Source organism: Myotis nattereri, assembly GCF_964212035.1.
Source record: "Myotis nattereri genome assembly, chromosome: 16".
NCBI lineage: Eukaryota > Metazoa > Chordata > Mammalia > Chiroptera > Vespertilionidae > Myotis > Myotis nattereri.
In genome coordinates, this window is record NC_138091.1 from 53,595,504 (window position 1) to 53,608,880 (window position 13,377).

The window sequence follows — 13,377 nt, forward strand, 5'->3', positions numbered from 1 at the left end:
TGCCCAGAGCCGGGGAGCGGGTCCGACACCCCCCTCTCTGCTGGCCAAGCACACACCACCTCTAGAGGTACTGTGGTCTGAGGCACAAGTTTATTGAGCGCCCAGGTGCGGAGGGCAGGCGCCAGCGGCACGGAGCTTCCTGCTTGCTGCCCGGCAGGCCCTGCCCGCGTGGGCCACCCCAGGGGAGCTCACAAGGGCAGCACCTGGGCACCGTCGGCGGCCTGGGAGAGGTAGAAGGTGGCGGTACCGCTATACTGCGCCTGTGGGAGAGGCAGAGGCCTGAGCTCGGCGGGGCCCTGGGAACCTGCTTCCCGCCTCGCCCCGGCCCCAGCGTCCACCCACCTGGATGTGCTGCATGGCTTGGGGAGCGGCGGAAGCCTCGAGCAAAGTCACCGTGCAGCCGCCAAAGCCGCCGCCCGTCATGCGGCTGCCATAAACCCCGGGCGCAGACAGCGCGGCCCGCACCAGCTGGTCCAGCTCCGGGCAGCTCACCTCGTAGTCATCCCTGCAGAGGAGATGCAGGCGGGCCTGGGACCAGCCCCACGCGGCCCGGGGACAGCCGGTGCCCGGTGCCCGGTGCCCGGGGGCCTCACCTGAGGGAGTGGTGGCTCTCCACCATGAGGCGGCCGAAGGCTCTGTAGTCGCCCCGGCTGAGGGCAGCCGCTGCCTGGGCCGTGCGCCTGATCTCCCCCACGACGTGCCGCGCCCGCCGGAAGCCCTCCTTGCTCACCAGCTCTCTGCCCGCTGGAGAGGAACGGGGTCAGCAGACCCGCCACCCACTGGCGAGGGCCCGTGCGGACGTGGGGGACGGCACCATGGCCCCAGAGGGTGGGGGAGCCTCCGGTGGGAGGCCTGGCTCTGGCCAGGCCGTGGTAGAACCGTGGGCTGGCCGCTAAGCTCCCAGCGCCTCCCCTCAGCTGTTTAGTGGGGCACCCACCTGATTCGGGGCGCCAGGACCAGGTGGGCTGACACCTGCAGAGCGCCTGGCAGGGCGCCTGGCACACAGTGGGTGCTCATATCCAACACTGGGAGGAAGTATACTATCTCCGGGTAGTGGCCTTACTGCTTATTCTTTGTCCTTGTCTACAGTCCTCCCATTAGGAACAACGGTACTCAGATTGCAAGCAGCCCTGCTGGGGTCGGAGCCCGAATTAACAGTGTTCGGGGAGTGGGCAGGCACGGCCGGGGTCCTGGGGATGAGGCCCCAGCAGCCCCGGCAGGGGGCCCCGCTATCTCCAGGACAGACCGCACCCGGCCAGCTCTCACCCTCCAGCTCCTCCACCTGCACCTCCCGGAGGCTCTCCTTGCCCAGCGCCCGGGCCACTTCCTCACACTGGCGGCGCCGCAGCGGGTACTCGCTGGAGCCCAGTGAGTGGCGGACGTTGGAGTTGGTGATGAGCACAGCCAGCCTGGGGTCTGACAGTGGCACCAGGCGTGTCTCCAGGGACCTGGGAGGCAGGTGGAGTGGGGAGATGACAAGGCCAAGTGTCTGCCCGCCAGGCCCCACAGTGGACGTGCTCTGCCCAGAGGTGGGGGGGCTGCAAGGGGAGCCCCTAACCTGCAGTCGATGAGCAGCGCATGGTCCCTCTGCGCCAGCAGAGAGATGAGTTGGTCCATAATGCCACAGGGCACCCCTGCGAAGCTGTGTTCGGCCCGCTGGCACACCTGGGCCCGGGCAGCTATTGTCCCTGAGTCTGTGGCGCAGGGTGAGATGGGAAGGCTGGGGCCCAAGAGGGGGCACAAGGGGCAGGTGGGTTCCCACCCCCTCTGACAGCCACAGAAGCCAACCATAGGAGAGCTCGGGGAAGGCGGGCTGGGTGGGAGCTGGGTTCTGGGAGGTACCTGGGCAGAGCTGCTGCAGGAAGGTGTACGTGGCCACTTCCAGGGCGGCCGAGCTGGACAGCCCACCCCCCAGAGGCACTGAGCTGACCACCACCGCGCTGAAGCCAGGGAGGGGGGCGGCTGCGGGGGGAACAATGCGTAAGGGTCAATGGCGCTGTCTGGGAGGATGGGCACAGGGAGGCACGTACTGTATCTCGGTATGACGTGAGGCCTGGTGCCTGCTTCCAGGAATGGGTCTCAATTGTCAGAGGCCACCAACCTGCTGGGCCAAGGGGCCCACGGCCCTCCATCCTTCCACCCTGAGGTTCCTGGGACACAGTCTTCCCAGTCCTCCTGGTCTAGGGCTCCGGAGGCCACAGGTTAGGGTTTGACTCCTGACTCCTCCAATCAGGAACTGGGCAACCCAGGGCAAGGTCTGGACCCTCTCAGGGTGTCAGACTCTTCATCTGTACAACGGGATGCTCTATCCTGCAAGCCCACCCCACAGTGGACTAGGTGCCCTAATGGGTTTTATGGCTGAGAGGTGGTGCTCTTGGCTGCTGAACTTGACCCAGGCCCGGGCCCCATACCTGGGTAGTGCTGAATCACTCCCTTGACATAGTTGGCCCATCGGGGGGTCCCAGGCTCCAGGGACCGCTGGGCTGTGGGCAAGGGAAACTGCAGCCGCCTGGGCTCGTCAGCGCCCTCAGAGGTGGTGAGGAGGGAGACGAGGCCGTCTGCCCGGCGGCTGCCCACCATCACGGTCACCAGCTCCAGCGCCTGGCAGGAGACACAAAGGGTACGCAAAGCTCCCGCCAGCTGACGGAGGGACGAGGCCCCTCTCATACGAAAGTCCCGAGGAATGTGGGTCCTGGGACAGGCAGGAGCGCGGCCTCCAGGCGCAACAGGAAAGGATCAACAGTGTCTCACGGAAGAGCCTGAGCGCTGAGCTGGCCGGGGGCTTAGGCCCTGCCCCCTGGATTTTCAGGGGCGGGACCAGCGCAGAGAGCACACCTGGACTCTGCCCTCCACGTGGGCGTCCAGCTGTGGGCACAGGGGAGCCGCGAGCTCCATCCGCCGCCTTCCCATTTGGGGGTAACCTCAGGTGTGCTGTACCCCCTCACTTGCCAAGCTGCGGGGTGGGGTGCACAGAACCCCTGGCTGAGCTGGGAGGCCTCCTGGGTCCCGTGGAAGCCCCAGCAAGCACCAGCTGTGTGACCTTGAGCAGACCACTGCCCTCTCTGGGCCTGTCTCCGCTCTGTGAGGGGACCAGGCTGGAGGCTTCGGGCTACTCCCGCAGGGTCTGCAGGGCCTCACGGAAGCCAGAGTCTGAAGCACCTCCTTCCACGTGCAACACACGGGGGGGGGGGGGGGGCACATTTTGAAGTGGCTCCCAGGTTGCTGGGAAGGTCCACAGAGGGCGAGCTGGAGCGAAGAGGCTCGGCACACCCCCTCCCGGCTACTTCCTCTCCGATCGCCCTTCCTCCCTTCCTACGTGAGAAACGGCCCGTCCCAGGGTCCCTCCCACGTGCTCGGCCCCCACACTCGCTGGAGTTGAAGTTCGGCGCGGCCCGACCCACAGATCACGCGGGGACCAGGCGCCTCCCCGCGCCCCTCCGGCCCGCCTTCCCGACGGGGCGGCCGGGACCCCAGGAGAGGCTCGGGTCCCCTCGCAGCCCTCACCATGGGCAGCACCAGGCCCTGGTTGTAGTCCGTGTGCTCCCCGATGAGGTTGACGCGGCCCGGCGCCGACACCGCCAGCTCGGGCTCGGCCCCGAACTCCACCCGGAAGGCCGCCCGGGCCTGGGCCAGCAGCTCCGCGACCGGGGGTGGGCTCGACGCAGCCATGGCGCTCGCCCTCCGGCTCCGCGGTGCACCCGGATCGGAGCGGGATGCTGGGGCGGGGCCGCGGCGGGGGGCGTGCATTCCTGCGCCCGCCCGCCCCGCCCGGCCGCCCGCCCGCGCCCCTGCCCCCGCCCGCCCGCCCCGCCCGCTGCGCCGGCCCGTTCCTCCCGCGGGGGCGGGGCGCGGGCTTTGGGGAGGAGCGCGGGGCGCCCGCTCGAGTGGGACTGGCCCGACTGGGAGGTCTGAGCCGCCCTCCCTGGCCCTGTGCCCACACCCCACCCACAGCCAGCGCGACCCCGCGGCGACCCGGCCGGCCTGGGGGTCCCACAGGGACCGCCTAGACGAGGTCCTAAAGCCCTGCAGCTGTGCGAGGTCACCAGCCCCTGGTCACGGGTCTCCAAGCGCGTGGCCTGGCCCTCCGGGTAAATAGCGGGAAAGCCGAGCTTGGTGGTGACCAGGGAGTGGCTGTCCACAGGCTGCCTTCCCGGGGTGGACACGCAGGCGCAGCGCCCGGCTGTGCAGGGCTGAGGCGGGGGCCACGGACAGCAGTGGGCCCCGCCCTCCTGGAAGGACCGACCGCCGCTGCTAAGGTAGGTTGGGCTGCTGGCCCCCCCGAGCAGGGGTTGCTGAGGGCGCAGGGACATGCTGGGTGGCGGGGTGAGAGGGTGAAAGCTAGGGGTACTGAGTTCTCTTTGAGCCAAATGCCCCAAGATTGACTGTGGTGGTGGTTGTAGGTATCTGTAAATATACTAAAACCACGCAATGGTACACTTTTTAAAAAAAAAAACATTTTTATTGCTTTCAGAGAGGAAGGGAGAGAGAAACATCAATGATGAGAGAGAATCATGCATCAGCTGCCTCCTGCACACCCCCTACTGGGGATCGAGCCCGCAACCTGGGCCTGTGCCCTTGACCAGAATCAAACCTGGGACCCTTCAGTCCGCAGGCTTGCGGGCGCTCTCCACTGAGCCAAACCAGCCAGGGCAAGAAATTGTACACTTTAAACGGGCGAACTGTATGGTGTGTGTAGCAGGTCTTGGGGCAAGTTGAAATGAATTTCAACCCACAAGCCATGTCTCCCCAAGGAGGCGCCACTCTGTTGGGGCAGCGATGTGGGAAGCGACACCCCCCCTTCTCCAGGGATCCTTTACCCGTCTCAGCCTTGACGTCCAACCTTCATGAGCCCAGATCTCTTCCCTTGCTACTGTGTGATCTCGGGCAGGTGACTGGGCTTCTCTGAGCCTCTGCCTCTCCTCTGTAAAAGGAGGCTAGAGAGGCCTCGTTAACAGATTGTTATAAAAGGAACTAATGAGATCATCTTGATTGAGTGCCCAGCCCAGCTCTAGCACTTAGTAAACACAGAGGAAGTGTTCGCTATTATTATGTCACCCACTGATGCAACAGCCATTAGTGGACTCTCCTGCGTGCAACTGGCCAGACAGGTAAAAGCCTGGGGCGCTCACACTCTGGCGGGGAGGCAGACACAGCCTGGCCCCTGAGACCAAGGCTGGCACGGAGGAAAGATCAGCTGCCTCCAGCACACCCCCTACTGGGAATCGAGGAGGAAAGAGCTTTCTGAGTAAGGATCGGGAGGAGGAATCCTGACTGCTTCGAAGCCCGCACACTTGTTTTTATTTCCATCGTTTCATTTTGATTGGAAACACATCCATGTGCCCTCCCCAGTTTTGCTAAATGGACTGAAGGGCTGGGGCAGGTGCAGGAGGCAACCAATTGATGTGTCTCTCATAACAATGTTTCTCTCTGTCTCTCCCCCTCCCTTCCACTCTCTCTAAAAAGCAATGGGAAAAACATCCTCGGGTGAGGATGAACAACAACAGAAGAGAACACATCCATGTGCCTCCTCCTCATCCTTTTTAAAAAATATATATTTTACTGATATTTTACAGAGAGGAAGGGAGAGGGACAGAGAGTCAGAAACATCGATGAGAGAGAAACATGGATCAGCCGCCTCCTGCACACCCCCCCACTAGGGATGTGCCCACAACCAAGGCACATGCCCCCGACTGGAATCGAACCCGGGACCCTTTAGTCCGCAGGCCGACGCTCTGTCCACTGAGCCAAACCAGCCAGGGCTCATCCACATCCTTTTATTGTTGTAGTTGTTCTTGGAGAACCTGGATGGGCCTAAGAGGGCAATGCTTCCATTTGCTCAAGATGGACTCTGAAACATTGATTTTATTTGTGTTCACACTCATTTTTGGTTTGGGCTTTTGTTGTTTATTTTTTAAGGGGTTTTTTTTTGTGTGTGTGTGTTTTTTCCAGGAAGCAGCCCACACCCAGAGACAAGGGAGCTAATGCTCGAAGATCTGACTGCTCAGTTGTTGTTTTTAAATATGTTTTTATTGATTTCAGAGAGGAAGGGAGAGGGAGAGATAGAATCATCAACGATGAGCAAGAATCATTGATCGGCTGCCTCCTGCACGCCCCCTACTGGGGATCAAGCCCGAAACCCGGGCATGTGCCCCGACTGGGAATCGAACCCTGACTTCCTGGTTCCTAGGTCGATGCTCAATCACTGAGCCACACTGGCTGAGCTACTCAGTTAGTTTGTTTTTAAATATATTTTTTTATTGATTTCAGAGAGGAAGGGAGAGGGAGAGAGAGATAGAAACATCAATTATGAAAGAGAATCCTTTATCAGCTGCATCCTGCATGCCCCCTACTGGGGATCAAACCTGCAACCTGGGCATGTGCCCTTGGCCGGAATCGAACCTGGGACCCTTTAGTCCACAGGCCAACGCTCTATCCACTGAGCCAAACTGGCTAGGGCACTACTCAGTTTTTTAATCCCATCTAGCATGTTTCATGAAATTTGTTGAGAAGTCTGCCTTAACCTTTGACCCTCCCTCCCATTTCCTGGCCTGATGTTACAAGACTGGGAGGGAGTGGAACTTTAATGGGATCACTGTACCCCACAGCCTGTCTTCTCACTTGCATCCGCAAGCCAGAGCCGGCTGTCACATAGGACTGAGGCATCCAGATAGAAGCCCCAGTAATATCCACCACAGGGCCATACTTTCCAGGGGTGGGAATGCCACCCCTGCCGGTTGGGCCCTGGAACCCTTGGCAGGCCTAGAGTCACCAAGGCACCTTTGCCCAGGCCATGGCGAGACCTGCCCACCATGGAGGACAGGTGCTTCAGCGGCATCTCTTCTCTCCCGGAGTTTGTGTCTATGTCTGCACCCAATTCTTTTTTTCCCCAAAAAAAGGTTTTTATTGATTTTTAGAGAGAGAAGAAGGGAGAGGGAGAGAGAGAGAAACATTGATTTGAGAGCAAATCACGCAACAGACATTAGTGGACTCTCCTGCGTGCAACTGGCCAGACAGGTAAAAGCCTGGGGCGCTCACGCTCTGGCTGGGAGGCAGATACAGCCTGGCTCCTGAGACCAAGGCTGGCACGGAGGAAAGATCAGCTGCCTCCAGCACACCCCCTACTGGGAATGGAGCCCCAGCCTTCTGGTGCATAGGATGATGCCCACCTACTGAGCCACACTGGCCAGGTCTCTGTGCCAGTTCTTAGCCCTTGGGCCCTCCCTACTGGACTCGCTCGTTCTTTTTTATGTGATGAAGGTCTGCACGTGCCATGCAGCTCTGGCATCTCCATGGCAATCACAGCCTGGTTCACTGATGGGACTTGAGGCAACATCTCACAGGTAAGTATCTACCCACAAGGTCTCTGAAAGCGTTTGCCCTTAGGAGATGGCCCACCCTCTCACCCGTTCTGGGAGGCTCTGTTTGTAATTGTTCCACAGCATTAACCTATTGGCCTTTCTGTAATATTAATGATAACAGCTCCTGAGGTCTGGATGATACTCATCTGTACCTGTGGCAGCCCTGGTATCAGGGCTGGTACACAGCCTGCAGGGCAGTGCTGGTTGTGGACTGATGATTGGTCAGTGCCCTTGACTTCTGTTGTCAAATATTTTAAAAATCACCAGAATTTGCACAGATTATTTCTTTAAATCCTTACAAGCCTATTGGGTAGGTAGTTTTTATTCCCATTTTAAAGATGAGGGAAAGCAGCACAGATGTGTGAAGGAATGCATCCAAGTGGGACAGCTGGGCCTTGAACCTGGGCCAGTCTGCCCCCGAGCCCATTCTCAGCTACCACCCTGTGCCCGTGAGTACCTACAGCTCAGCCTCTTAGTGAGGGGCAGGAGGCACAGAACACTGGAGCTGCACTTCCTCCATGGAAGGGTCCCAATCAGAAAGCCAGGCCAGTGACCAAAGGCGCTTGGGAACTGGCCCAGTTCTCTGCCACGTGTGCCAGGAGCAGATCCAGCCAGCTGGGCTGTGGGGCTGCCAGGACCGTTCGGGTTGGTCAGCAAGCATATCTGGCACCTCTGCCAGGTGTCAGGCCCGACGCCAGAGGCAGGCAGGCAAGATTGAGACCTTGCCTTCGGAGCACCGAGCTTCTCACCCTCCCCTGACCTCAGGCGCCCCTGTGAGAGGGCTCAGCTGCAGCCATGTCTTTATTTGCTGCCCCATGTCCCTGAAGTTCCTGCCCTCTAGGCTGAGGACCACCCTGTCAAAGGCCACGGAGCAAATCCGGACTCAAAAGATGCAGCTGACAGCTTAGGGCCACAGCCATCTCTTCCTGCAGCTCACAAGGGGCACTGCAGCTGGCAGGGGGCTGCAGGCCTCTGGGGGTGGGCAGGACGGAGTCTGGCCAAAGGCAGGGTGTGGGAAGGGAGAGGCCAGTGAGCTGCGGTAGGACTACAGGCTCGTGATGCCTAGGCCTTGGATCCAACCCCATCCTATCCCCTCTGCTAAGTCTTGGCTCAGTGCTGGGAGGTGAGGAGCTTATGGGAAAGGTCCTGGGGCCCTGTATGTCCGACAGGGGGGGTGGGAAGGGAAGGAGGGGTTAGTGGAGCCCAGGCACCACCTCCATGGGGACATGTGCAGTCCCTCACACAGCCCTCAGGAAAAGGCCACCTGCCCAAGCCTCAGCCATTCCTCAGCTTGCCCCAACTGACAGTGGTCTCCTCACTGACACTGGTCAGGCGGCAGCAGAGGTCCCTGGCTGGGGGCAGAGCAAGGGGTGGGGGCCTGGCCATGGGGCATGAGCTGGTCCTTGTTGGCCTCTCCTGGGTCTGGTCCTCCCTTTGATGTGTAATGGGGACACAATGAATCTTTTGTGTAAGGACAGATCTCAGGAAATAAGCTGGGTTTGAAGTGCATGCCTGCCTCCATATACTTTTTTTTTAAAAATATATTTTATTGATTTTTCACAGAGAGAAAGGGAGATAGTCAGAAACATCGATGAGAAACATCGATCAGCTGCCTCCTGCACACCCCCCACTGGGTAAGTGCCCACAACCCAGGTACGTGCCCTTGACCGGAATCGAACCTGGGACCCTTCAGTCTGCAGGCCGACGCTCTATCCACTGAGCCAAACCGGTTTCGGCATATATACTTATTTTAAAGTATGTTTTTATTGATTTCAGAGAAGGGAGAGATAGAAACATCAATGATGAAAGCAAATCATTAATCAGCTGCCTCCTGCACTCCCCCTACTGGGGATCAAACCTGCAACCCAGGCTTGTGCCCTGACTGGGAGTGGAACCTGTGACCCACACCAGTCAGCAAGAGAGGCAGTTAAAATGCAGGTTCAACAAGCATAAATGGGCACTGTCCTGAGCAAATGGTGATATATATTCCTTTAAGGATAAGGGGTCTGCCTGTCTCATTACTGAAGGCCCTCCCCTCATCCCCCCTCCCATCCCCCCCATCAGAAGGCAAGGCTCTCTAGGACCCTTAGCCAGAGGAAACTTGTGAAACAGATTTCATTCAAATGAAGACCATTACCAAGTCTCAACTTCAAAAACTTTTATTTTTGTCTGTTCAAGGGCACAGGATACCTTCATCAGTTCCAACTTTTGCTTTTCTCCATATAGACTGTTCCATCACTATACCCAGGGTACCTATGTGACCAGCTTCCTAGAACCAAAAATATTTTTGCCTTCTGGTTAAGGTGCTCAAATGAAGTATGGCGTGCAAGTGGCAGTTTAAGCAGACTCCAAGCCACGCGATAAAACCCAGGAACCTCCTGCGTCACGGTGCAGACGGGGTGGGGGGTGGGTGTGTGTGAAGGTTCAACTGGCACCCACTGGGGTTGCCGCAGGTAACTCAAGCTGACCACCACCACAGCTGGTTCTACCTGTGTGGACACTGCTCCACTCCAGGGCACAGCACACGCCAGCGGCTGGGGCTTGGGCATCTTTCAGATGCAGTGAGGGCATTATATTGGTAGTTGTTCCAGAGCTGGTTACAAACCTTTTAGAAAACCCGTTTGCTAGTGAGCTCCGCCTTTGACAACAGGTAAGGCTCATTAACTAGACCTCCAAGCCTATTCTAGTTTCTTACTAAAAATAGCCATTAGGGCATAAATGTCTTGCCAACATTGATGCTATGCTTTACTGCTGGCCTCCAATATCAAAGCAGATCTTTCATATGGAAAAGATGTCTTGGACTAGTAAGCTTTGTACCTCTGGAATTGTTAATAACTTGGAGATCAATCAACAGTCCACCCAGAGGTTCATGGAACAGATCCCAAATTTGAGCCCTAGCATTTTAAAGAAATTTACTTCCCTTGGCCTACTTCATACCGGCAATGAATGTGCTTTTAATTCCTTGACATGGAGGGAAGCAGTGACACTGTAAATATTGCAATTCTGGCATTGTTAGAGCAGAGGGTCTTTACATGTTTCTGGAGTTATTTCTGTAACTAAAAGGTTCCTTTGTCTAAGCAAAATCCAAGTAAGCTAAGCTCAAACTTTAGGACACAAAGAACCTAGATAATGGATGTTTTTTGTACATTCAATTTAGGTTTTTGACACTTAGTTGGATAAACAAGTTTATTTGTAAATTTAGTCAACATACATAATTGACCTAAAAACTTCAATAGAAGGATAAATTTTAAAAACCACTTGGAAGACCAGCTCTATAAAGTGATTTCCCAGGACCATATACCAGATGTAAGCTAACTAGCCGCCATCTTAACTGGCCAAGATGCAACAAGCGGGAGCTAAGTGCCCCTCCCACCCCACAGCAAGTTTGCGCTAAGGGCTATAATACAAACTCTACAAGGAAAAGAACTCGGGTCTTGTTTCCTCTTGGTAGAGGAACTCAACCTAGTTATGAAACCAACCACAACACAAAGAAAAGCTGCACTAACCATAACTAGTCAGAATATTAGTAACAGATGATGCTGGTGTGATAACTTGTATTCTAGAGCCCTTATAAATAAAATCCCCCGATAGTGTTTGCATTATCAGCTGGAGGGTTAGTTCACATGTGGTAGAATGAGGACTTCTGCAAGGTGTTATTTGCAAAGCATTTTACTACTATGAAAACAAGTGCAGTCTAGTTAGAACACCAACTGGACCCTAAATTACACACACCTTAATGACAAGACTCCCCACATGTGAATGTAAAACATTTAATTTAAAAATGTTGACACTACAATATATAAAATAGCTATTATAAATGCACATAGTGTATTCTATAGCTGCCAGGTTTCCTTTTTTCTTCTTTTTAGGAAACTGTAAGTTATTACACTGTGGTTAAGACTTGTATCTTCACCCTTGGAAAAAGCCCACATTCTATCACAGTGATGCATGGTCAGACTTAACAGCCCCAATTGTTAAACACTTGGATCAAGTCATAACCAGTTTTATTGCAAAAGGACCCTGTACACATTTATCATTCTAGTACCTTAATAACTACCCAACAAGTCATTAACATACAGAAACATGCATCATGAGAAGCAAGAAGTATCACCCATCCCTTCTGCATATTAGCAACGTGTCACTCCTGAGCAAGTGCTCACATCACTGAGGTCTGTGAACAGTCACTTTTCGCATTCATCCTGAGTGAAAGATGGAATGACTTAAGTACAAATGCAACATATTATAAACAATTTCTTACAAAAAAAGTCACAAATTAAACCAAAGTATTTTACAGAATTTACTACAAAACACCGTAAAAACTGCCTTCCCTTAAGCTCGCTCTCCCCGTATCCGGCGAGCCAACTGGATGTCTTTGGGCATGATGGTGACTCTCTTAGCGTGGATGGCACACAGGTTAGTATCTTCAAATAAACCCACCAGGTACGCTTCGCTAGCCTCCTGCAGAGGACAAGAGCGCACGATTCCATTAGACTCTGCGGAAACCGAGACACCAGCCTCGGGCCCCGCCCCCGCCGCGGCCCCGTCTCACCTGCAGCGCACCGATGGCTGCACTCTGAAACCTCAGGTCGGTTTTGAAATCCTGGGCGATCTCCCTCACCAACCTCTGGAAAGGCAGCTTCCGGATCAGAAGCTCCGTCGATTTCTGGTAACGACGGATTTCTCGAAGCGCGACGGTCCCGGGCCTGGGCAAGGAGGAGGGAGACGCAAACCCGTTAACTGACAGCGCCGGCACCCCACCGGCAGCCCCGCCCGCACCGCCAGGCGCCGCGGCGTCATTGTCTTCCCTCTGCCCTGCCTACCTGTAGCGATGGGGCTTCTTCACCCCGCCGGTAGAGGGGGCGCTTTTCCTGGCAGCTTTAGTGGCCAGCTGTTTGCGGGGCGCTTTCCCACCCGTGGATTTGCGAGCAGTCTGCTTGGTTCGGGCCATTTTCTTTCACCTAAAGAAGACGCCCATGACTCCCGCGCCGCTCGCCAGGGGGTGGGGGCGAGGGGGACGGACAGGCTCTGCGCGGCGCCCCTGCCCTCCCGCCTCCTCGCACCCCACCTCGCGGCGGCAGATGGCCGAGGTCTCCCCGCCGCCGCCGCCTCACCCCTAATGACTCAGGCCGCGAGCAGCAGCCGCCTCCCCCGGGAGGGAGAGCGCGGGGAGGAGTCATTTCCCCTCCTCGACGGGCGGAGGCCGCGCTGCCCGGAAGCCGACGCCGAGACCTCTGAACAGCCAGCGTCAGAGACGGGAAGGGACGCGATTCCCGGAACGAAGTCCCCGGGGAAAACCTCTCAACCCCACGCCCGATGCCAGCCGCCCGGGGAGCCCGCACTCGGCCCCCAACGGCCGCGACCCGCGGCCCTAACGGCTGCCGCGGCCCCAAGTCACCGGCAAACCCACGAACACTCACTCAACGCCGAAGTCTTAGGCCGCTTCTTAGTCCGTGACGCCGCTCCCGCTGCCTAAGGAAGAGCCGCAGCCCAGGAGCTAAGTGCACGGACCAACCCAACGAATAACCAAACCGCTTTGCTCCAAACCCCCCCGATGCTTCCGCTTTTATACCCACGCTTCACGCTGCGTCTCTGCGTCATAGCACCTTCATTTGCATACACCAACGACTTTTTCTATTGGCCGAAGCTTTCGCCGACGCGTTGACATCCCTCGACACAAAGGCCGTGCTAGGGCCCTGTACTCTGATTGGTGGATATCTGGGCCGCTGATTGGCTGTTAAAGTGGCCTAACGATTGGATGAAAGCAAAGAGAAATGGACGAATCATAGTTAGCACTAAGCGGCTCTTCTCATTGGATGAAATGGAGCTATGTTTGGATCCTTCCCTTGGTTCCAAAGCTCTACAATAGAAAGTCAATGCAACCAAATTGTCTTGGTCCCCATCAGGACGAAAGAGTCTGGATGGGCAGAAGCTTCACCTTATTCGCCTCAAGTAATGCCATCAATGCAGGAAGAGGTTACTTTAATACAATTTTTGTAAATGTTTTCCAGTGTAAAATAAA

At 56.6% G+C, this 13,377-nt stretch overlaps 2 protein-coding genes across 3 annotated transcripts; both read right to left on the reverse strand.

Moving 5' to 3' along the window:
- Window positions 1-69: 69 nt before the first annotated feature.
- Window positions 70-3,775, reverse strand: GALK1 (galactokinase 1). Of its 2 annotated transcripts, XM_081109765.1 has the most exons (8): window positions 3,505-3,775; window positions 2,412-2,601; window positions 1,843-1,962; window positions 1,559-1,694; window positions 1,267-1,448; window positions 594-744; window positions 343-505; window positions 70-260 (listed from the first exon to the last, which is right to left on the reverse strand). In XM_081109765.1, exons 1-8 carry the CDS (start codon window positions 3,745-3,747, stop codon window positions 189-191), a joined length of 1,257 nt encoding a protein of 418 aa, XP_080965891.1. In that variant the 5' UTR covers window positions 3,748-3,775; the 3' UTR covers window positions 70-188. The 2 variants fall into 2 exon arrangements, with proteins under 2 accessions (XP_080965891.1, XP_080965892.1); XM_081109766.1 differs by lacking the exon at window positions 1,843-1,962 and having other exon boundaries at window positions 3,505-3,773.
- Window positions 3,776-9,501: 5,726 nt separating this feature from the next.
- Window positions 9,502-12,941, reverse strand: H3-3B (H3.3 histone B). Its single transcript, XM_081108806.1, has 4 exons — window positions 12,776-12,941; window positions 12,179-12,316; window positions 11,908-12,061; window positions 9,502-11,816 (listed from the first exon to the last, which is right to left on the reverse strand). Exons 2-4 carry the CDS (start codon window positions 12,304-12,306, stop codon window positions 11,688-11,690), a joined length of 411 nt encoding a protein of 136 aa, XP_080964932.1. The 5' UTR covers window positions 12,307-12,316; window positions 12,776-12,941; the 3' UTR covers window positions 9,502-11,687.
- Between the last annotated feature and the right edge of the window lie 436 nt (window positions 12,942-13,377).

Coding starts and splice junctions, on each gene's coding strand:
- GALK1 (XM_081109765.1), bottom strand. CDS start 3,747: ATGCACGCCCCCCGCCGCGGCCCCGCCCCAGCATCCCGCTCCGATCCG. Junction 1,695..1,842: donor CCTGCAGCAGCTCTGCCCAG/GTACCTCCCAGA, acceptor CCTGCGCCACAG/ACTCAGGGACAATAGCTGCC. Junction 1,449..1,558: donor GCGCTGCTCATCGACTGCAG/GTTAGGGGCTCC, acceptor CCTGCCTCCCAG/GTCCCTGGAGACACGCCTGG.
- H3-3B (XM_081108806.1), bottom strand. CDS start 12,306: ATGGCCCGAACCAAGCAGACTGCTCGCAAATCCACGGGTGGGAAAGCG. Junction 12,062..12,178: donor AAGAAGCCCCATCGCTACAG/GTAGGCAGGGCA, acceptor CTCCTTGCCCAG/GCCCGGGACCGTCGCGCTTC. Junction 11,817..11,907: donor CAGCCATCGGTGCGCTGCAG/GTGAGACGGGGC, acceptor TGTCCTCTGCAG/GAGGCTAGCGAAGCGTACCT.